The sequence below is a fragment of the Alligator sinensis genome, unplaced genomic scaffold (genome assembly GCF_000455745.1).
Source record: "Alligator sinensis unplaced genomic scaffold, ASM45574v1 scaffold337_1, whole genome shotgun sequence".
Taxonomy (NCBI): domain Eukaryota; kingdom Metazoa; phylum Chordata; order Crocodylia; family Alligatoridae; genus Alligator; species Alligator sinensis.
The window spans coordinates 944,439-967,078 of record NW_005841927.1 but is presented as its reverse complement, the minus strand read 5'-3'; the positions used below and the strand labels follow the sequence as shown (position 1 = coordinate 967,078).

At 62.0% G+C, this 22,640-nt stretch overlaps 1 protein-coding gene and 1 long non-coding RNA gene across 2 annotated transcripts in view; both read left to right on the top strand.

The window, feature by feature from the left end:
- Positions 1-8,848: 8,848 nt before the first annotated feature.
- Positions 8,849-20,811, top strand: CRYBG2 (crystallin beta-gamma domain containing 2). Its single transcript, XM_025198756.1, has 19 exons — positions 8,849-10,047; positions 10,817-10,864; positions 10,958-11,076; positions 11,558-11,714; positions 13,153-13,292; positions 13,461-13,587; positions 13,827-13,862; positions 14,097-14,233; positions 14,417-14,543; positions 14,978-15,120; positions 15,367-15,493; positions 15,933-15,965; positions 16,234-16,346; positions 16,704-16,833; positions 17,000-17,139; positions 18,311-18,434; positions 18,714-18,872; positions 19,331-19,490; positions 19,886-20,811. The coding sequence occupies exons 1-19, from the start codon at positions 8,878-8,880 to the stop codon at positions 19,972-19,974; spliced, it is 3,279 nt and encodes a 1,092-aa protein (XP_025054541.1). The 5' UTR covers positions 8,849-8,877; the 3' UTR covers positions 19,975-20,811.
- Positions 20,812-22,530: 1,719 nt separating this feature from the next.
- LOC112549546 overlaps positions 22,531-22,640 on the top strand; it is a 9,414-nt gene continuing 9,304 nt past the window's right edge. Inside the window, exon 1 of the long non-coding RNA XR_003092997.1 lies at positions 22,531-22,597. This is a non-coding gene — a long non-coding RNA (uncharacterized LOC112549546). The remainder of the gene's footprint in view (positions 22,598-22,640) is intronic.

Genomic DNA, 22,640 nt, shown 5'->3' with positions numbered 1-22,640 from the left:
GCTCCTCCGTTGCACGGACACCGGGGGTGTCTACAGGGTGGGGAACGAGCCCGGGACGGCTGCAGGACGGGAGCCCACCCCGGGGTCTGCTCTGGCAGGGCCGCGCGGGGCTTTGGCAGGTGCCCGGGATGAGTCACCCCCGTTACTAGGGCAGGCGGGCGGGGAAGCCCGGCGAGGTATCTCCGGTATGTGCCAAATGCGCTGCCCTGCCTTGTCCGGCAGTTATCTAAGGGCTCCGCTCCTTCCTGCTGCGTCAGCGGCCCCAGGGGTGGAGTCCCTCGGGCGGCACCTGCCCCAGGCTGCAGCCGGTGCGGCGGAGAGGCCCTCTGCCTGGTACGGGGCGGGGGCTGGCCGTGGCTCCCTCTGGTCCCCCCCACCCCGGCTCTGGTGCCTGAGCCTGGGACCTGGAGACTCAGGCCGGGTGCATGGGTCACAGAGCCAGAGAGGCCGGCGTCCCAGCTCCCGAGTGAGTGTGGCATGGGTCTTGGGGGCCGGAGGGGGTCTCGGTCATTGCCCGGGGTCTGGTGACGTACGGGCCGAGCTCCAAGCCAGCACCAGGTGGGCCGAGACCCGGCTGTGCCATGCTCCAGACTCTGTGAGTCACGCAAGGGCCCAGAGAAAGGACTTTCTCCCCTGACCCCTGCGTGGCCGGCTCCTCCCCTATGTCCCGGCTGGTGTTGGAGGGTGATGTGAAGCCACTGTCAGGGCCCTGCCTCTTGCTCACCCCTGCCTGCGGGTCGGCCTTTCTCCTGCCTTCCTGGTGTGGCCCAGAAGCAGAGGGAGGGGGTGGGTGGGGAGGGACATTCTTGCCCTGCCGCTGTTATCTGGTTCCTCATTCCTCCTTGCCCCGCAGGCTGCACCCCAGCCCGGCCCTGGGGAGGGCTCCATGCAGCAGCCAAAGCCACGCAGAGACCCCTGTTTAAGGAAACGCAGGTGGATTCGCCCCTGGTCCCCAAATGGGGGGGAGTCTGGGCCGTGTCGGGGGCTGCGTGGCTTAGGTGGGGGATTTCCCCTCTCCGTGCCCAGGTCAAAGTGGTCCCCACTAGGTATGGCACTGGTCTCTGCGTCTCCCCCGCATTGCTCTCATCAAACACGGCTGCTGGGAGGTGACTCCAGGGGCCAGCATGTGCTGGGAAGGGGCTTGGGCCAAGATCCTGACAGCCTCTCCTTCCTTCCCCGCAGGCCCACGCCCTCAGCTACTCGGAGTCGGACCTGCGGAGGAACGGCCTCCGGCGCCGCTTCGGCAGCCTGCCCTGGGGGAGACGGCGCAGCAGCCTCCTGGAGCTCTCGGGCCCCGGGGCGGGGGGTCAGGCCTGGCCCTTCGGGCGCCTGGCCAGGCCGGCCGTCGGCAGCGACGTGGACATGGCAGGCCGGCTGGAGCTGTGCTCCCGGGGCAGAGAGCAGGAGGCTGCGGCTCGGCCCGTGGACACGGGGGTCTCGGAGCTGGCCAGGCACAGCCCAGTGGATTTCTCCAGCTCGTGGGACTTCCTGTTGTTCGACGACGAGGACAGCTCCGGGGCAGACTCGGACTCCAACAGTAGCATCTCCTTGGCCAGCTCCGCCCGCCCCGAGATGCTTCCAGTGGTCCAGGAACAGCCCAGCCATCCCTCGGCATCTGTAGAAGAGCAAGCCGAGAGCATCTGCCAGGGGCGCGCAGGCACGGGTGCAGAGACCCACCCACTCCCCGGCCCCGCAGGAGACCAAACCGAACACCCGGCAGAGCCAACGGGCGCCACTTTGGAGGCTGAGACCTGCCCTGCCAAGGAGCCCCCCCAGATCTGCTACAAGATCCTGATCACCCTGGCCGAGGCCGGCAGGACAAGCAGAGCTGAGCACCCGCCCAGCCGGTGCGAGGATGGGCGGGGGTCCCCAGAAGCCCCCGAGGCAGCGGGAGACGTGGGTGCTTCTCCAGGGACTGCTGTGTCGTCGCCAACTGATGAGCAACAATGTCCTGGGGAACCAGCCCGACCGGCTCCCCGGCTGTCAGCGTGCGAGGAATTCCAAAACTGCGGGCTGCCAGGGGTGGGTACTCCCAGGGCCACCGGGCAGGTCCGCCCAGTCACGGGGTGCCCAGTAACACCGCTGCAAGGCTCGCAGCACGGACACGGAGAGGACCGGAGAGAACAGAGCCGGCCGTGCTTGCGGGACGTCCCGGCAGCGGGGCGGAGAGCTGGCCTCGCCGCGGGATCCCCAGCTGGCAGGTACGTGGGGAAAACAGGTTCTGGGAGCAGCACACAGCAGGTGCTGTGCCGGGGCCGGCCCAGGTTGGCAGGCTGGGATGCGGGAAGAGACAAGCTGGGGCACGGACCGGAGCCAGGGAAGGCTTCTTCCTGCAGGCGTCTGACTCCGGAGCAATCCCTGCCACAGCCGGGATGTGACCGTGGAGAATTCGGACTCCAGAGAGACGTCCCCGGGGCTTCCTGCTGTCATAGGGCACAAAGGGAGAGGCCCAGCTTTGCCGGCTCGTTCATAAAGGCAGGAAGATGAGCCCCCTGACTTCAGAGCGGGGTCTTTCCCGGGCTGGATTCAGCCCCAGGCCTGCAGGGACCAATGTGGGGGAAACTTCCCTGAAAGCAGTGGTGCTGCCAGGGTGGGAGCTGAATCGAGCCTCCCAGCGACGTGCACGGAGAAGCACGGCAGGGTTAGCACAGTGGCTGGCGGGGCTTGCTCCGCAAAGGAGCTCCGTCTCATCTGGCTTCTGCTGCTTTCAGTTTCCCTGGCTTCCCGCCACGCGTAATGCCCCAGCCCGCCCTTTGTGGGGAGCAGGAGGGGATATGCCCCATTTCCAAGGTCATGCTGCCCTGCCCTGGCTGCAGATGGCAGCCCATGCTCTGCCCACCTTGCCCAACGGAGCAGGGATACAAACCTCCCCTCCGTCACGGAGAAGACCAGGCTGCCGGCAGCACTTTCCCCCGTCCCATTCGGTCGCCGATGGCTGCATGCACCACGCCTGAAACGTGCAGCTGGCTGAGCGTGTGCAGGGGTAGACAGGGAAGGAGAAGTAAGCGGTGACTGAATGGGGTCACCTTCGGGGGCCTGTTGAAGGGACGGGGGGGACGCGGGTTTCCGTGGATCTTGATGTTCCAAGGCCAGATCCTTGAAGGGGATTTCAGCCCCTGCCTCTCCTGAGATGCGCAAGAAGCAGGTGCCCAAAGCCCTTTGAGAGATCTGCCCCCCTTGTCCACATCACGGGTGCTCCTTGCCTCGGAGAACTGCAGCCTCCGCGGTGCCGGCGTCTCCGGCGAGTGGAGAGCTTGTGGTCTTGGGTCTTTCTGAAGGGGGTTGATTAGGGCGGCTCACAGCTCAGCAAGAGAGCGGGGGCCTGGGGAAAGCAGACTGAGAGTCTTGGGGGTATAAGACCAAGGAAGCTGGGGCTCCCCTCCATGTCCCTCAGAGCCTCTGAACGAGGCCAGGGCAGGAGCCGGCTGCATTGCTGGCAGCTGGGAATTCCCAGCCTGCAAGTCCTTCCTGAGCAGGTCACCTGGGAGCTGTCGGATTTGTGCAGCTAAAGCATGAGTCAAGGGGGAAGAGTCGGTCCCGGGCTTGGTGAACGGCACCTGCCCTTGCAGCAGGGCGTGTAGCGGAGCGCATGGAGATTGCAGCACCAAGCCCCACGTTCTGCAGTGGCCCGGCTGGTGCCGTCGGGCCAGGCCAGGGTGGAGCGTGCCCTCCGCTCTGTCTGCATCCTCTGGGCACGCATGGCAGCTCTTGAGCAGCCAGCGCTGAGCTGCAGAAGCAAGCTGGGCACCTCGTATCATTTTCTGGAGACAGCCCAGCCCCTGGGGACAGCGACTTCCCTTGGCAGCCGTGGGCCTTCGCTAAAGCCAAGCCAGTTCCCCACCTGTTCTTGGTGGAGGGAAGCTCATCGCCTAGCTAGGTGGACTGGGGGGTAGGCTCAAGTCTTCAGCTGAGTCGATCTCCAGCCCTCTTGGCAGTCCCAGTGTTCGCACAGAGGGTTTTGCGGACTTCATCGCATCAGCTCCTGAAGTGATTAGTGAAGTCAGTGCAATGGTTGCAAGGCCTTGGTGAGGGGGTGTATAATGTGAGTGTGTCCAGAACGGGAGCCCAGGTACGCAGACTGGAAGGGATCTTGCTGGTCCCTAACCCTGGTCCCCGCTACACAGGCAGCCGTGTCGCATAATCCTGCTCCAGCTCAGAGCCATAGAAAAGCAGGGCTAGCAGGGCCCTGGGGGGGTCACTGAATCCAGCCCCCAGCGCAAGGCAAGAGCAGCCCTGCCTCACCCAGACGAGGGTTTGCCCAACCTGCTCTTAACTTCAAACTCGTCCGGCTTCCCCTGAGAACTAGGTGTTGGCCCCATCGCACCCAGGGAAGGCTCTTGCAGCTTTCCAGCCTAAACGTGCCTCTGCTGATTTCCAGCCTAAATGCATCCATGGCTGGTGTGAGTTTGCGCCGGTGCTTCCCATAGCTTTTCCTCCCCGCTTGTGTTGACCTCCTTGGCGTGGTTCTCGGGGATGGTGTGGCTCTGCCTGGCTTCTCTCCGTCCCCCTGATCACACTTGCAGCCCTTCTCTGCCCCCGCTGCTGTTTGAATCCAGCCTCCCTGTGCGGGGGCGGCAGGACCGGTACCCGGTGTCCCAGGCCAGCTGTGATTTGTGCCCTACTTCCCTGTGTGCTGGAAACGCCTCGCCTGAAGCATCCCAGGAAGTCCTGGGGGAAGTGAACCAGAGGACGCGTTTGCCAGAACGGGGACAGGGAGTGGCGCGCCCTGCCCCTGCGGGCGGAGGCTGCTGCCCTGACGTCCCAGCCATCTGGGTTAGCTCTGCCAGGCCTGGAGGCAAGGCAGAGAGGAAGGGCAGCAGTGATTAAGGTGATGAGGCTATTTGTCTGTCACCGGCTGTTCATTGTGCTGCTCCACTGCCTTCCCAGGCTATGTGGGAGCTGTTCCTAAATCCCTGAAGTCCTGCGTGAGCTAGGAGGAGTGCAGCAGGGAGCTCTGAATGGGGACAAGCGTGGGGACGGCTGGCAGGGTTATGTGGGGTGGGAGCAGCAGGGCAGAGGGTCAAGCACTAGGTACCCTCTGCACTGAGGATACTTGGGCATCCCTGACTCCTGCCTTGGGCAAAGGGCTGAGGATGGTTCTTGGAGAGGAGAAAGGCATCCAGGGATGGAGGCACCAGTCTGGGCACTCAGGCAAATGCCAGGATGCTGGCCATGAGCAAAGGGAGCACGTGGGCACAAGTGCTCAGAGCCAAGCTTGTCCCAGTGACCGTGAACAGCTCTTAAATCTCCTCCATTTGCATCTCGGGATAAAAACTTCCGGCCCCGTCACTCGGGAGGCACCTGGCTGGGATGTGCCCTCAGCCACTTATTCATAAACTGAAGGCTGTAATAAAGCTGTAGCATGGCAGCTACACTGCATAATAACAGCGTCTCCCTGCAGGAGGGTGTTGTCTCGGCCGGGCTGGGATAACCATCCTCCTTGGGCCCACTTCCTTTGCAGTTGTCAAGCACCTTGAACTTATGATGGCTGGAATGAGATCCAAGTGGATAATTCTGCCCTGAGTTACCACAATTAACAGCACACAGCTCGGGGCAGAGAAGGGCTGGTGCCGGTTGCTGACTATTGAAGACTGGCGGGACTTGTAGTGATGGGGTAGGGCTGGAGTCTTGTAGCCAGGATGGTCCAGGGACTATGTGAGAAGTGAGGTGTGTGTTTTGTGGTGTCTTCGCTTGGACCGTCTTAGAGGTAGGAGAGATCTTAGACAAATGTGGGGCACAAAGTGACTCTCCTCATGCCTGAAGAAGGGTGTTTGTGCCTGGAAGACAAGCTCTTGGAGATCTTAGCTAAGATCTCTCACAGTCAGTCCAATAAAAGATATCACCAAAACCCCTTGCTTGTCTCTGACGATGAGCTCAGATGGAGCAGGTGGGCATAGGACTGGGGTTCTCGCACCTTCCTTGGAGGCGCTGGGCGCTGGCCACCGTCCAAGGGCCTTGGTCTCACCCAGCCTAGTGACCTGCCAAGTGCACCCCTGGTACCACAGAAATAATCCTGATGGGACCACAGTTCGGGTGATGGGTGTATGGGCTGGTTTGGGTAGGGATGGTACCCCCTTAGGCAGGGGTTGGACTAGATGACCTCTGGAGGCCCCTTCTCTATGACTCTGACCAACTCGTTAGCCCCGGCTGAGAACAGCTGAGCTTGCGTGGTGGAGTTTGGCTTGGTGATGGCAAAGTTCCCGCTTCCTCCTGGGCAGCGTGCGGCTGAAACTCCCTCTGGCCAGAGGGCCAGCTCCCCTTCCCATCCCAGCACCGAGCCCAGGAGGGAAAGGCAGCTTCTTCGGAGCAGAGGAGTTTCTTGGCACATTTGCTCTCTGACTTGTTTGTTTGCAACATTGCTGACTCGGCTCAGCCAGGCCGGGTGACTCATCCCCAAGATTACAAGCCTCTCGCTGCGCCAGGTAGGGCAGGCTTTGCTACGTCCCACGGGCCAGGTTGCCTCCCAGGTGACAGCTCTGCAGCTGGTTCCTGCACGTTTCCCTCGGCGGGTGCAGAGCAGCTGGACTCCGGGTGTTTGCACCACGGCACAGACGCCTGTCGGTGTTAAGTGGCCATGTTAAGCCAAAGTGGCCTACCACAACCAGCGCGTCCCTGTGAGGCCTCCCCTGAAATGCAGCAGAAAGTAAGAACCGTGTAGCATTACCGGGCACTTAAAAGCACAGGCCAAGGGCTCGAGCTGTCTCTTCCACAGAGCGGTGGCACTGGGGTAGGTAGTAAATGGAGGAAGGGGTTGGACGGCAGGGCAGGGGGGCCTGTGAGTGTGCAGCGGCTCGGTAAAGGGGTACGAAGGACTCTGCCGCAAGCTCTGGGTCTCCTCCCGAGCTGACTGCTGCTTGTGTTTCTTCTCCCCTGCCCTGCAGCTCCCGGCGGCCGTGCAGAAGCAGGGAAGGCGAGAAGACCCGGACGGACAGACCGCAGGAGGCCAGTGCAGGGCTTGATCCCAGCCAGCATTGCACGGACAAGGTTGCCGGTGGCTTCCCCGCGCCCCACGCCAAGGCAGACCCAGGGGTCGTGAGCGCCACGTTCAGCTGGAAGAAAGCACTGCCCGACCAGCCCACGCCGCAGGCGGACTCCCGCTTCCACAAGATCGCCCTCGCATCGCGGAGCATGGAAGGTGTCGCCCGCCCCCGGGCCAGAGGGGAAAGCCCTTCGCGAGTCTCCCTGCTGCTGGCGGCATGGGAGAAGGGGCTGGCCGGCCAGAAGAGCGCAGACTCCCCTGCCCCCGCCAGGGTGGACAGGAGGAAAACCCCCACCATCACCCGCCCGCCGGACTCGGCTGCTCACGGACCGGTCTTCTCACAGATTTATTCACCGGTGCAGAAGCAGAAGCGGCCGGCGGCTGACAGCTCCGCGGTGCCCCGGTTCCAGCGGGACGGTGACGTGCCCGGCACTCACGCCGTCATTGTGCCCCTGGGTTCCCCCCGAGAGACCCCCCTGCAGGGGCCTGTCAGCCCAGCCTCACCCCTGGAGGCCCCCCAAGATGCCCCCGTGCCCGCTGCCATGCCAGGCTCCCAGAGCCAACGGCAGGTCCTGAGTACCGCGTTTCAGTCTGAGAGACGCGTTGCCCTGCCCAAAGCCAGGATGGTCACCGTGCTGAGGTCAGGAAGAAGGGGGGCTGTGCCTGGCTTGGGTAGCCCCCAGGTAAGTGTGCCGCAGCAGGGGACGCCCCACACGCCCGGCCCCGCTACCAGCATTTCTCTCACTGGGCCCCAAAGAGAAGTTCAGTGGCCATGTGCCAATGGCCTGGGAGATGCTAGGCCCTCCTGGGAAGGCCTCGTGACAGTGGCCACAGATGCTGTTGCTGGACTGCAGAGAGACAGTGGCGCGATGCAGCCTGGGAGCGCTCACGTGAGGGAAACCTGGACCGATGGCGTTGTGCACGGTGGCATCACTGGGGTGGAAACGGGCAGCGACAGCATCTCCACCCGGGTGGAAACGGGCAGTGACAGCAGCAACGGCAACGACAGCATTTTCACCCTGGTGGAAAAGGGCAACGACAGCAGTAATAGCACCTCCACCCGGGTGGAAAAGAGCAGCGACAGAGTCTCTACCCGGGTGGAAAAGGACAGCGATGGCAGTGACAGCATTTTCACCCGGGTGGAAACGGGCAGCAACAGCAGCAACAGAGTCTCTACCCCGGTGGAAAAGGGCAATGATGGCAGCGACAGCATCTCCACCCGGGTGGAAACGGGCAGCAATGGCATTTTCACCCAGGTGGAAAAGGGCAGAGACAGCAGTGACAGCATTTTCACCCGGGTGGAAACGGGCAGCAACAGCAGCAACAGAGTCTCTACCCAGGTGGAAAAGGGCAATGATGGCAGTGACAGCATCTCCACCCGGGTGGAAACGGGCAGCAACGGCATTTTCACCCAGGTGGAAAAGGGCAGAGACAGCAGTGACAGCATTTTCACCCAGGTGGAAAAGGGCAGAGACAGCAGTGACAGAGTCTCTACCTGCGTGGAAAAGGGCAGCGACAGCATCTCCACCCAGGTGGAAAAGGGCAGTGACAGCAGTGACAGCATTTTCACTTGCGTGGAAAAGGGCAGCAACAGCAGTGATAGTATTTTCACCTGTGTGGAAAAGGGCAGTGACGGCAGTGACAGAGTCTCTACCCGGGTGGAAAAGGGCAGCGACAGCAGTGACAGCATCTCCACCCAGGTGGAAAAGGGCAGTGACAGCATTTTCACCCGGGTGGAAAAGGGCAGCGACAGCAGTGACAGCATTTTCACCTGCGTGGAAAAGGGCAGCGATGGCAGCGGCAGAGTCTCTACCCAGGTGGAAAAGGGCAGCAACAGCATTTTCACCCGGCTGGAAAAGGGCAGCGACAGCGTCTTGGACCCGGCTGGCTCTGGCTCCATGGGGCTGGCTGAAGGCTGCAGAGCCCCGGATGCCGAGGGAGCCCCGCTAACAGCCCCCCAAAGGGCAGCAGGCTCTGTAGAAAGCCAAGCTCCAGCTCTCTTCGCTGGTACGGAGGGGTGTCTGCGGGCCCAAGAGCCTGCCTCCCACACTGAGGCAACGGAGCAGGGGGAGAGGCTGGAAGAGGGCCGTCGGGGCATGACTCCCTCCCCAGGGGCCTTTTGTCCCAGCCAGGACACAGAGAGTCCCAGCGAGGTGGCGGAAGAGGACCCCGAGCTGGCTGTTGACATGGAGCTGTTCGTGGACACCCTCCGTAACATGGAGCCCTCAGAAATACGGAAGCCCCTGAAGGTGCATAAGCAGCCACGTCGCTCCTCACTGGGCATGAACCGAGCCCTACCACCCATCCACGAGGACCACATCACGCCCAGGTCCCAGGTTCCCTTCCCAGAAGCCCTCAACAAGCTCTGGGCAATGGCAGAAGGGGACGGCCGCAAGGAGAAGGGGCCGGCTGGCGGGAGCGTGGAGGAGGAGAAGGAGGAGGAGGAGGAAGAGATCCAGAACCCGTATCTCAGTGAGGACAAGAAGCCCCCAGTCCAGGAGGAGCCCAGGAAGGTTTACTCCTGGGAAGACCAGTCCTCCAAGACCGCAGAGGACTACCTGTCTCTGTTGGCGAAGCTGAAGCAGCTGCCGGGGGATGAGAAGGCCAAGGTCTCTGTCCCCAGGATCACAATGGATCAAAGCATCCTGTTCAGGGCCAACGTCCTCAAAGGCATGGCGCTGGTTTCAGACTTCCTGGAGCACAAGGCAGCACCCACGGACAACAAGCCCTACTCCCGCCTGGACAACAGCGTCCTCTACAGCCGCTACATGGCCTCCGCCGCCTCCGCATCCAAGGCGCTGGAGAAGCAGCAAGAAAGCAGAAACCAGCCCAGCCCGGTTGACCTGGCGCTGCTCCAGGTCACTGAGCAGAACCAGTCTCCACCCAACGGGCCAAAGTCCGGCAAACGTCTGCCCTCTGAGCCCTCCCCGGAGGTGCTGGAAGTCGGCTCTCCGGGTGCTGAGAAGGCCCCGGGCTCAGAGCAAAGCCCGGACCAGACGCCTCCAGCCTCCCAGGAGGTTGAGCCAGAAAGCACCCCTCCCCGACACCCCGAGCACCCTGAAATGCAGGTGAGTCCATCCAGGCTGCACCCCCCGAGCGCTGAGCAAGGAGCCAGCTTGGCTTCCCCTCGCCATCTCCTTGGGCAGCAGAGCTGCTCCCAGGTCAAGCACTGAGGACCTGGTGTGGCAGGGGGTCCCTGTTCTCTGCTGGGGGGAGATCTGGGAAGCTGGGATCTGGGGGGTGGCAGGAGATGGGGCTTGGCCAGGGGACCCCAGCCCTGTGAATGCTCCAGGAGTGCACAGATGAGGTCTATACACAGAGACCCCTCCATGGGCAGCTGCTGGGACCCCGGCCAGACCCCGCTTGGGTTTGGGGGACACCCGCTGGGGTGGAGTGAGCATCGTCCCCTGCCCCCCACGTGTGCCCCCCACATGTAGGGCCCTGCTGGGAGCAGCTCTATGTGGACAGACAGGCACGGCCATCCTGGACTCCTGCTCGCAGCCAGAGCCAGTGCCACCAGGGAAACTGAGGCAGGCCCAGGGACACTGAGTGGCAGGCGTGGGGGTGGGGAGGTGAGCTGCTCTAATTGCACAGCAGTGCCTGGTTAACTAAGAGAGCAATGCTCCCCCAGCACCAGCCAGGTCTAATCCTGTCAAGGCTACCGACTGACAGGCAGACGGAGATGCAGGGGAGCGAATGGATAAGCCAAGGGGGTCCCGGGGGGGGCTGTCACAAGGACAGCCCCAGGCCGGCAGCTCTGAGGAGAGGCTGGGAGGCTATGCAGCGGGTCACACTGCCTGCGGGTCTTGCCTGATTTCTCTTTCTCTTTTTCTATAGCAAGAAAAGATGAGACCCTCCAAGAAGATCAATGTGAGACCCGGCAAGGTACCAAGATGGGGCTGGAGAGGGGCCGGGGGGGCTGAGGGGACTCGTGCAGACTGGTGATGGCACCGTCTCTCTCGTGTCCTTTCCCTCCAGATCGTCCTCTACTCCGAGCCGGGCTTCACGGGCCAGAAGCGAGAGCTCTGGGGGGACGTCCAGGATGCCACCTCCTGGGAGCTCTCCCCCACCATCTCTGTCCGCGTGATCCGAGGAGGGTGAGTGAGATCTCGGGGGGAGCACGCAGGGGCTGGGGCTGGCTCTGAAGGCCTAAGGGACAGAGCAGCCCCCAGCCCTGCTGCGCTGTCAGGGGCTGAGGGTTGTGGCGTGACCTGGAGGGCTCAGGGCAGGTGTTTGAACCCAAACCCCCGTCCCCAGATGTCTGTCCAGAGTGGAGGGGGACAGGTTGGGATCCAGGGTGTACGGGTTCGGTTTCCTGATCTCCCTCGGGCAAATCGCTGAGTCTTGCCGTGCCTCAGTTTCCCCGCTTTGTACAAGGGGGAGCGGCGCGTCCTTGCTGCACTGCCTCTCCAGATGGCTCGCGTGTGGCAAGGACTGTGCAGCACTTTGCACCAGAGGCTGCAAGCTTGGGATGAGCGCCCCTGGCAGCACCAAAGGCCCCCGCAGCCGGGGGGGGGGCCCTGCCAGCGACTTGCTGAGGTCCCCGCTAGCAGACCTCTCTCTCTGTGCTCCCTCCAGCTGGGTGATGTACGAGAAGCCGTGGTTCCACGGGAGGAAGTGCGTGCTGGCCGAGGGGGACGTGGAGATCAGCAACCCCTGGGCAGCCTACCAGGGAGCCGGGGAGGCTCCTGAGAACGTGTCTTTCCGTATCGGCTCCTTCAAGAGGGTCGTGCAGGTGAGTGCCAGCTTGGGCAGGGACGGGTCCCTCAAAGACCTTTCGCGGCCACCAAAGACGTGGCCAGCACCCCTGCAAGTCAGCAGCTCGGGCCTATCTCCCCCACCCCGTGAGGGGGCAAGTGAAGGGTAGTTACCACCCTTCTCTGAAGGCAGCCGGCTTCTGCCCCCACCTGCCAGGTGTGCGTGGGCAGGCTGGCACCTTCTGCCATCTGCCACAGCCTCTTCAGGAGCTGGTGCTCTCTCAAGAGGCTCCGGGTACCTTTCCAGAGCGGGTGATGATGGAGAACTGTTGGTCGGTGCCCACCATAGCAGCTGGCACAGGCATGGGCCGGGGGGCAGTGCAGGTGGCTTTCAGCAGACAAGGTTCAGAGGGCGGGAGCAAAGATGCAGCAATGCTGGTAACAACACCCCTGCTAGGACAGGAGCGACGGCTGTTCTCATTAGGCAGATTCTCATTAAGCAGAGTCCGGCAGGGGTGGATCTAGGAGTTTGAAAAGGGGGGTCCACATGGTGTGGGACACCTCTTCAGATACAATGCGACGTGTATTTTTTCTCCGGTTAAAGAGAAGCTAGAAGCTTTACTAGTATGGTAGGGGCTAGGGCTATACCATTCTGTTCAAGATCAAGGCAAAAACTAATACAGCTTTATTGGAAGGTGCACTAATTTGCTAGACTGATATAGTGAGTTTTAAAAAAAACACAGCAAACTAGGCAAAACCAGGCAGAAGAGATGATTTTGTTACTCTTGTAGTTGTTACAGTTAAATGTATGCCTCTTATTCTGATTCATAAAATGAAATCTAGCCGCCTTGAACATCTTGACAGTGCCTCCAATACTTGAGTGTCAGTCGCTTCCACACCTGGGCTAAGATTACCACGGCTGAGCAGAGGTTTTTAGCTGGTGTTAAGACAGTCTGCAGGGTTGTGAAACGGAAGAGAAACACTTGCCGGGACAGAAGGAAGGACAGCCTTTGTAGTGCAACATCAAGACCCTTACAAAGGAAGAGGGTCATTAGCAGCTGCAAAGTGAAGAGAAGTGAACAGGCATCAGGGAGAGGATGATGAGCCACGAAGTTTCACTGCTGCCTGGATAGAAATGCCGCTGCCTCTCCGGGGGGGTCAGTTTTCAAGTTTTGGCTGGAACAGGAATTGAAGGGGGCGGGGGGACAAGGGCACCTCTGCATCCCCCTGGGTCTGCCCCTGGAGTCAGGCTGTTCCTCTGAGCCTGAAGAAGCATGTGCAGTGTTGCTGAGCTCTCTTAGGATTGAAACCGGGCGGAGGAAGCTGGTCTCCATGGCCTGTTGGAGCAGGAGGGGAGAGCCCGGCATCTCACCAGCCCTTTGGAGGAGGCCGGCGTGGGTCTCCCTGGGCAAGCCCTCTGCATACGCTCTGCGGGTCGCTCCTTGGGGTCTGACAAGCTGCTGCCTCCTGTTTCAGGACTACCGGACCCCCGAGATCAGCTTGTTCAGCAAAGAGAATGGGGAAGGCGCCAAAGCCAGGTTCATGGATTCCTCAGAGGACACCCGGACCCAGGGCAAGGCCTTGACAGCTGCCTCCATCATAGTCCACTCAGGCCTGTAAGATGCAGGGCCTGGGGGGGCGGGTGGGTCCCTTGGGTTGTGACCAGTCCGTGGCTGTCTCTCAAGGATGCAGCGCAGGGTGGCGAAGCCAAGGGGCCCCGCTCAGCACGCTCTGACCCCAGCCGAGGCCCGGGCGCGTGTAACCACGTTGTCCGTGCCCTGCAGGTGGCTGATCTACTCCAAGCCCTTCTTTGACGACGACCCCTACGTCCTGGAGCCGGGCGGCTACCCCAGCCTAAAAGCGTGGGGCGCCAGGGACCCTTCCATCTGCTCCATGCATCCTCTCAAACTGGTGAGTGTCGCTCCCGGGGCGCCGTGCCCTTGCTAGGACAGGAAAGTATGAACTGAGTGCCAGTTTCTTCCCATGGGTCATCTCGGAGATACCCGACAGGGCTATAAACTTCAGCGTGGCTTTGCTGCGAGAGCCTGTGGTCCTGAGGCTGGCGTTCAGCCTCGCCTCCGAGCTCAGCTTCTCCCTTCCCGGGACTGAGGAGGTCTCTGGGCTCTCATGTGGGTTTCTTCTCGTTTCAGGGCTGCCCCGTGGTGGAGAAACCTGGAGAGCCCAAGGTAAGAGGGAAGGGGCCAGAGCCAGAGGCTGATCGTGCCAGAGGGATGGGGCAGGAGGGCGAGCTGAGCGCTCGCAGCTCCCGTTGTTCCTGATGGGATGTGCCGTAGGGGAGCATAGGCCCCGTGCCACTGCGGGAAGCATCGGCTATAGCAGCTGGAGGAGGGAGGAGGGCAGGCATGCCCCGAGTCGGACCCAGTCCTCCTCACCCCCACCTATCTCTTACGCCTCTGCAGGCAGTGGTTTACGAGAAGGCCCATTTCCAGGGCCACAGCTGCCAAGTGAGCCGAGACGTCTACGACCTGAAGAAGCAGGAGGGTGGCCAGGGCCCTGGCATGGCCACGGTGGGGTCTTTGCGCATCCTGGGAGGCTGGTGAGTGGGCAGAAGCACTGTGGGGGTCCAGGCTGTGATGGCCAAGAGCCGTGGAGGGCGATGAGCCGTTCTAGGAGCCCCGCGGGCCCTGAGCTGCTCTCAGCGGGGAGGTGCCTCGTCTCTACGGGGAGATGCCCCAGGAGCTCCCTGGTGGGATGTCTCATGTCTGCCTGTCTGTCCCAGCTGGGTTGGCTATGGCAAGGCAGGCTTTCGGGGTCACCAGTACCTGCTGGAGGAAGGAGAATACCCTAACTGGACGCAGTGGGGAGGCTACAGCAAGGAGCTCATGTCTCTACGTGTGATCCGGACGGTAAGTGCGAGGGGGCCACAGTGCTCCTTGTGCCAGTTGTGTGGGGGTGGTGAATGAGGCTGGATTATCCTAGGGGGGCAGGCAGCCCCAGCATTGCAAGCTGCATGCCTCAGCCATGAGTTGGGGGCCCTAGCTCAGGCCTGGCACTCTCTGTCCAGAGTGTCATGGATTTTGATCCCTCTCCTACATGGGAACCAAGCCAGGACCGCCCCCCCCCAACTCATCACACACCGGATGCAGACAGCGATGGGCTCCCACTACTCAGGCTGGCTTTGAAGCAGCTCCTAAAAGGGGGTCTCCCAGTGTCAGTCTGGATGGTCCAGTAGCAGGGGGTGGGGGTGGGGGTGGGGGTGAAGAGCCCACGTGGCACTCGTATGACCCTCCCAGGAGGGAACCAAGCAGACGGCCTCAGACGTGTCCCTGCCCTCCCCCAGGACTTCTTGGACCCAGCACTGGTGCTTTTCGAGGCCATGGACTTCGAGGACGGTCCCAGCGTGGAGCTGAGCGAAGCCCTGCCGGACGTGTCACTGGCTCGCTATGGAAGCAAAACCCAGTCCATCAACGTGTTGAGCGGCGTGTGAGTGCCGTGGGGCCGGGGGCCGGATTGGAGGGAGATGGGGAGGGTGTTTCGGTGGAGAAGAGTAGAGAGGAGTGAGGACGACGGCAGACCCTACGCAGGGTCCCCTTGGGAGCTCTACGTGCCGCAGGCTCGGGGTAGGAAGCCGCGTGCTTCCAGGCAGCTCGCTCCTGGGGTCAGGAAGGAACGTGCCCCCACGGGCGGCAGGGGGTGGTCTCAGCAGCCCTCCTCCCTCTCTCTGGCCAGGTGGGTGGCTTACGAGGGCACGAACTTCTCCGGCGAGCAGTACGTCCTGGAGAAAGGGGTGTATCGGAGCTGCGAAGACTGGGGAGCCAGCAACTGCCAGATCGGCTCCGTGCAGCCGGTCCTCCAGGTGAGAGCCCCACCTTGCCCCCTTCACCTGCCCCGGGTGACTTCTGGGGAGACACCCGCAGGGTCAAATGCCCCGTCCAGACCCCACAGGGCCTGGGAAGGCCCTGCCCTGCCCTGCCTCCCCTAGCTGCCCTTGGGCTGGGGTTGTAGAGGCAGGCTGGGGTCTTTGGAGGAGCAAGGCCCATGGTTTCTTCCCTTTTCCCACATGCCCCAAGAAGCCCGGAAGAGCAGGCTTAGGGCAAGACTGGTCCCAGACAGTCCCGGGATGCAGTGAGCACAAAGGCAGCCTGCAGCCCCCCGTGCCCCGCTCCCCTTCATCTTATGCCCATGGGGCAAGAAGGGAGGGATGCAGGTGCTCAGCCCAGCTCAGCTGGGGCGATGGGGGGGTAGGCAGGGCCCAGGAGGGGTTACACTGATAGACACCACTTGTTTCCTTCCAGGTTGGGGAGCACAGCCTGCACTTTGTGTCCAGGGTAAGTAGGAGGAGGGTGGGTGGGTGGGTGGAAGTGTGCGTGTGATCTGCCCTCTCTCCTCTAGCACACCTGCCCCCCGGGCATCCCTTCTCCTACCTTGGTACAATGGGTCTGTTCGGCCTCGGCTGGACCAGGCTGGGCTTGGCCAGCTGTGCTGGGTGGGGAAGGGCATCGAGGCCACCGCCTGCTGCTGTTTTGTCCCAGCTCAGACCCACCTCCCCGGGCCCTGTCCTGTGGCTCACTCCATCCTGCTCCCCATGCTCTACAGATCCAGCTGTTCTCGCACCCTGACTTCCTGGGCCATCACATCTCCTTCGAGGATGACCAGGGAGCCCTGCCTGAGTCCTTTGCCCCCCAGTCCTGCCGAGTCCACGGGGGCAGGTAACAAGGTCCCTACACCGGGCTGAGCTGGGGTCCAGGCCTTCGGGACTCCAGGACCCCCTGGAGCTGTGCGGGGGGCTCCAGCCTCTGGGGCTGGAGAGTTCAGGGGAGGCGAGGGGGCCTGAGGGTCGGCACAGGGTAGGGAAGGGGCTGGGGCACTTCGGATCGGGAGGGGGAGACTTGCCGGCAGTGGGGAAGGGAAGGCGAGAGGTGGGCCTGCGTTTGGAGTGGGGCCAGGCCAGTCCTTCCTGCTGGCTGAACATGGAGTCGTGGGGGGATTGGGGAGGGGGCAGGGGCTGCAGCCAGGCCCCCAGCACTGGCAGCAGAGTCATCCCCATGTGCGCATTGTCTCCCCAGCTGGATCCTCTACGACGGGCAGGACTTCGAGGGAGAGCAGCACGTCCTGTCCGAGGGCGAGTACCCGACTCTCAGCGCCATGGGCTGCGTCTCTGCCGCGGCCGTCCAGTCCCTCAAGAAGGTCCCTCTAGTACGTATTCCCCCCACCTACCCCCGGGCAGCCACCTCCTTGCACGACGAAGACCCCATAGTCCCAGGAGAAGCCTTGCAGGGCCACCCCCTCCAGCTGCCGCCCAGCACTCCCGCGGCCCCTCGCTGGCCCCGGGCCCTAACCCCAAGGTTGCCGTCTCCTGCAGGTCTTCTCCGAGCCCTCCATCTTCCTGCATGGCCTGGAGTGCTTTGAAGGCAAGGAGATTGAGCTGAACAGCGAGGTGAGGAGCCTGCAGGCCGAGGGCTTCAACAACCATGTGCTGTCTGTGCGCATCAAAGGTGGCATGTGAGTGACCGCCCCCCACCCCGGGACCTCTGGAGGGGCTGGCAGCAGGAAGGGGAGTGCATGGCCATGAGCTAACTGGGGCTTGGGAAGTCACGGGTCCAGGAGGCCTCCTGGAAACCTGCCGGGCACAGCCCCTTCAGGCAACCCAGCTCCGAGCCCTAGATCAGGCTGGCTACAAATTGCAAGTGGAATAATGCCCCACTGCCTTAAGCCACTGCAAGGCCCTTCCTAGAGGGCTCAGCTTTACAGAGGCAGGCTGCTGAGAGCAGGTACAGTTGGTGTCCAGACTCCCAGTTCCCAGCTCCAACTGCTTGCCTTCACTGCTGCCCAGGGACCTGCAAGCTGGGGGTTCCCAGGCATGGGCAGATCTAGGGTTTTGCCAAGGTGGGTGCGGATAGTGCAGTGCAACACCACTCAGAGCTCAGTGCTCCTTCTCCAGGAAGAAAAGACCTGGAAGCTTTAGCAATATGGTACGAACCTAGGGCTGCATCATTCAGTTCAAGCTCCAAGCAAAAGCCAATATAAATGTATTGGAAAGTGCATTCATTTGCTATATCCTACCCTGTGGATTAAAACAGCCGCCAGACTAGACAAATACACTCAAAAGATGTTGCGTCTTTAGTTTTGTAATCGTTCAAACAGATCTGAAAAACAGATTCATAAAACAAAACCGAGCCTTCTTGAGCATCTTGCACTCACTGCTTCACGGAAGTGTTTGCCACCCTGAGTTACGGTTTTCAGCTAGAGTTAAAAAGAGTCTCCAGGACTGTGAAATAGGAGCTCCGTGACCAGGAGCAGCTCGCGGACGGCAGCACGGCAGAAAAGAGGATGGTTTGATTCACAGAACATTTTAAACCATCGAAAAAGCAGAGAAGGCCCTTAACTCTAGCTAAAAACATGAACTCAGGGGTGGAAGCATTAACTCACATGGGCAAATAGCTTTGGAATGAGAGTCTAGAAGAAACAGGGTAGATGATGGGGAGCCGTGAAGTCCCCCACTGCTGCTTGGATAGAAATGCTGCTGGTTTCACACTTTGAGTGGAGCAGGCATCAAAGCGGGTGCGAATAGCATTACTGCGTCCCCCAGATCCACCCCGTCCCTAGATCCCAGCCTGGTGCCTTGGAGGGTTTCCGTGTCTTTTCTCACGCCCTTTCCCGTCCCTGCTCCCAGCTGGGTGCTCTGTGAGCACAGCGATTTCCGGGGCCGGCAGTGGCTGCTGGACGTGACGGAGATCACCAACTGGCTGACATACAGCGGGCTGCAGCACGTCGGCTCCCTCTATCCCATCCGGCAGGTGAGTGCCAAGCCCCTCCCTGGCCTTGTGGAGCAGGTGTCCACACCTGCAGGGCCCTGTGTGTGTCGAGCCCTGTGTCGTGGGTCACTCAGACGAGGCCCAGGGGCGAGCTTCTACCTGGAGTCTCTAAAGGTACCCGGGCCCTTTCTGGAGACTCTCTAGCCATCCGTAGCAGCACAGGGCCTATGGCACGCAGATAGGGACTGCGTCCTGTCGCGGGGTGGAGGGGGGCCTCAGTGAGCAACGGGCATCAGAGGACCTTGGCTTCTCTCCTCCCAGCGGCGGATCTACTTCCGGCTCAAAAATGAGGGGCTGGAGCTCTTCCTGTCCGTGCCGGATGACGTGGAGGACATGAAAGCTGGGCGCGTGGTGACCTCAGCCCTCGGCGAGCAGAGCAGTACCGTCTGGTACTACGAGGAGGGACTCCTCAAAAACCAGGTCCGAGCTCATGGGCAGGGTCGTCGGGGTCTTGGAGGGACTTCAAGGGCCCTAGATGGTCCTGGCTGTGGGTGCATCTCGGGTCCAAGGCAGAAGCCCCCCAGATCCAGCATCAGCCTGAACTGGTGTGTGTGTGTGGCTGTGACAACCCTGGGTAGCCCTCAGCCACCCCCAGCCTCTGTGGGCAGATGGGTGGAGGCATGGTTTGGGGGCTTGCTGTGGGTACGTGGCAGCGGGTCCCTGGTTCTGGCCTGGCCTGGCCTGGCAGCATGAGACTCCCATGCGCTCCAGGGTGGCGGGTGCTCCTCCTCCACGGGGTAGGGCAACCAAGTGCTATCGGGGGTACACGGGCAGGGCGATGCCCCTTGGCTTTTGCCCTGGTGGGAGCTTCCCTCCCCATTGCGGCTCTGCGCCTGGCATGGCCCGGGGCTGATGGCCTTGACCCTGCCTGCTTCCAGGTGGCCCCCACCATGAGCCTCCAGGTGATCGGCCCTGCGGGAAAAGGTGCCAAGGTGGTGCTGTGGTCCGAGACCCGCGTCCCCCGCCAGACCTGGAGAATTGATGACTCTGGGCGCATCTGGAGCCAGATGTTTGAAGACAGGATCCTGGATGTGAAAGGTGAGAGTGGGGCCTGCCTGCACTGGGGCCCACGCTGCTCCAGGCTCCTGGGGGCTTCTCAGGCACTCAGTCCCTCTCCCAAACCCCCAGGGATGTGGCTGGAGCATGGGGGGCTCTGGGATCCCACACATGGTCCAGGTCCCCATCAGCTGGGACCGGGGGAGGCTGTTTCTCCCCGTGGCAGGAGTAGGGATTGGGGGGGTTGGGGAGACGTCCCTGCCTGGTGGGAAACCAGTGAGAGGAGAGGGCACAGGGCCCAGCTGCCACGGGATGCATCCTGGCAGCAGCAACCAGCCCCACGAGGCAGGTGGGTCTCGGGGAGACGGGACGGAGGAGAGAGAAGGGACAACCTCCCCGCCCTTCCCCCAAGTGAGTGCCCTCCTCTCTCCGCACAGGGGGCCAGTCCTACGACCGGGACCACGCCGTCCTCTGGGACGTGGCTGAGGAGAGGCCCACGCAGAGATGGGATCTGCAAGTGCTCTGAGGGCCGGACCCTGTTGGAGATGCCTGACCCCCCCTGCACCCTGCCAGCCCTTCAGGGGGTCTCACTGGGCTCTCCAGACTGGGGAGCAGGGGCCTGCCAGATGCACCTGGGGGGCAGGTCTCCCTACCCTCTGCCCCGCTGTACCAGGCCGGGACGGCTCCAGCTTGACCCTTCAGCATCTCCAGGGACTCCTTGCCACTGGAGCTCGTCCTGCTTCTGGCCCCTGGCCCTCCCTGGAGGATGCAGGGAAATGGCCGGTTCCTGGAGGCCTTCCCCACCAGAGCCTTGTGCAGGGCCCTAATGTGACTGAGGACTGGAACACAGTCCCCTCCCTCGCTGCTCCCCGGGGCTGTATTTATCTGCGTGGGACTGTATTTAAGAGTGTGTGTAAGAGAGGACCCTTTTCTAGCACCAGCCGTGGCCTGAGGGGTCCATTTTTGCTGCCTGCCTCGTGCTCGCATCCTTATTGCATCCCTCCGCAGGCCGTGACCCGGGAGGGGGACGCCGTGCAGGATGCCCCCTCCTCAGAGGAGGCTGTGGGCCTGACCGATGCCTCCCCTGGGAGAGCAGGGAGCTGCAATGGCTGCAGCGCAGATCTGCTGGGTATGCTCCCTTGGCCAGCACCAGAAGCTTGGGGGGGGGGGGAGTAGTAAAGAGGACGTAGGTGTAATGAGCTGGCCGGGCTCAAACAGCCCTGTCCAGAGGACCAAGGGGTCCCCTTTAAAGCAAACCCAGAGACCCGGCTCCCCATCAGGCTCCCCCACAGCCTGCCTGGAGGTTTGGTCCCACGTACCCCAAAAGCTTGGGCAGATGCCAGGAGTGGCCACAGTACACCGCTTCCCCCACACCCACAGATGGGCACTGCCCCAAAAGAGCCAGCGAGGTTTGCCAGTCGCAGGGAAATGTTTCGGAGCCTCTGGCGGCGCGTGCTCAGCTCCCTCGTGTGGCACGAAGACGAACACGCCGGGCTGCTTCGAGCAACCTGGACGGATGCAGCTGTGCCGTGATCCGCATGACCTACCAGGGCTGTTACAGCCCCGACATACGTGCTGTTCTGGGCACATAAAACGTTCCCTACAGGCGTGAGCTCGCACCACGTGCCAGCTGATGTTCAGGGCTGCCTGCAGACCTGCGGTGGACTTTGATCTGCCCGGCTGGAGCTGACCCAGGGGCATTCCCTGATGCACAGAAGAGCATCGCTGCTAGGCACGAGCTGCCTGCGTTCGCCGCAGCTGGCGCAGCCCCTCCTCCAGCAGGCTCAAGGGCACCGTATGCCAAAGGATCCCATTTCCCCAGACCTTTCCTGCACCACCTCAGTGCACCTCTAGCATGGAGGGGGGATTGCAGTGGGGTCACACAGAGCCCTGGAAATGTTCGGGCAGAGTTTGCAGGGCTCTTTGGTCCCCCTGGTCACTGAGCACATGGGCTGCAGCTCAGCCGAAGCTAGGGCAGAGCCTTCATGCTGCCAGACATTCATCTTGGAGACCTCCTTTAGGCTCCCAAGCCAGCTAATACAGCCTCATGTCTGCCCTTCCCTTGGTGCCAGAGCCCTGCCCTCCAGAGCAGGAGCTGAAACAAGCACACAGGGGCTTCCAGGACAGACACAGGCCTTGGCACCTGGAGATCCAAGTTATACACTCAGCTCTTCACAAGCCTGCAGGCAGCCTTGCTCCTCTACCGTATCCCTGTTTCAGAGGGGGCAGACCCTCGGCCTGATGACATCTACTAATGCTTGCAGACCGAGTTGGAGGACGTGCCATTGCTCATCTCGAGAGAGAAGCCGGGGCAGGATCCTCGCAGCAGGCATGGAGGGCTGGAGGGAGGAGAATAGACTCAAGGCCGCGACTGCCTCTGTCAAAGCCCCTCACCCAGCAGCAGGGAAAGGGAGAAGAGGGAGCAGCCAGGCCTGGGCCTCCCAGTGAGGACCCCTCCATCTTCCTGGGGGGCCGGAGCCATGGTGCAGACATCCTCATGCGCAAACACAGTTCCCCTCTGTATGGAGAGGGGGGTACTTCCCCATCCCTGAGCCCTCTGACAGCCATCATCCCTCCCCGCAAGGTCAGGGGCTCCGTCAGCAAAGTCTCTTCCCCGCTTGGGGTCCATCTCAGCAGCTCAGGGCTGCACCAAGGAGCCCTTGAAGCATCGCAAGCTCAGGAGAGGAGCCAGTTGCAGCTCAGGTCTTTTCTGGGGGCTCCCCAAGACCCAGCAGGGATCTGCCCCTCCCCAGCACTGCAGCGGCCCCCAAGCTTCTCCCAGCACATGGGCACCAAGCGACCTCCTCCCCAGCTGAGCCCACTGCGCTTTCATGGCCACTGCATCTGCCTCAGCTGAGGGGAGAAGGAGCTGAGCAGTCACAGGTGAGGCCAGACCCGCTCCCCGGTTTGCTCAGGGCTGTCCAGCTGGAGACCTGGGAATGGGTTAATGCATGGTTCCCTGGGTTCCTGCCTAGCCTTTGCTTCCCCCATTGCTCCACCTGCAATAGCTGTGGCTCTAGGTCCCCACTCCCTTCGGCAGCCCCTTCCCCAGGCCGTGGGGAAGCGCAGGCTCAGGGCTAGGGGCGCCTGCAGCTTGGGTCCCTGAACCACGTGGAGCAGCAGGGCTGCTCAGGGCTGGAGACTGAAGGGTGAGTTGAAGCACTTGGGCACATGGGGCACTGATGGGAAAGA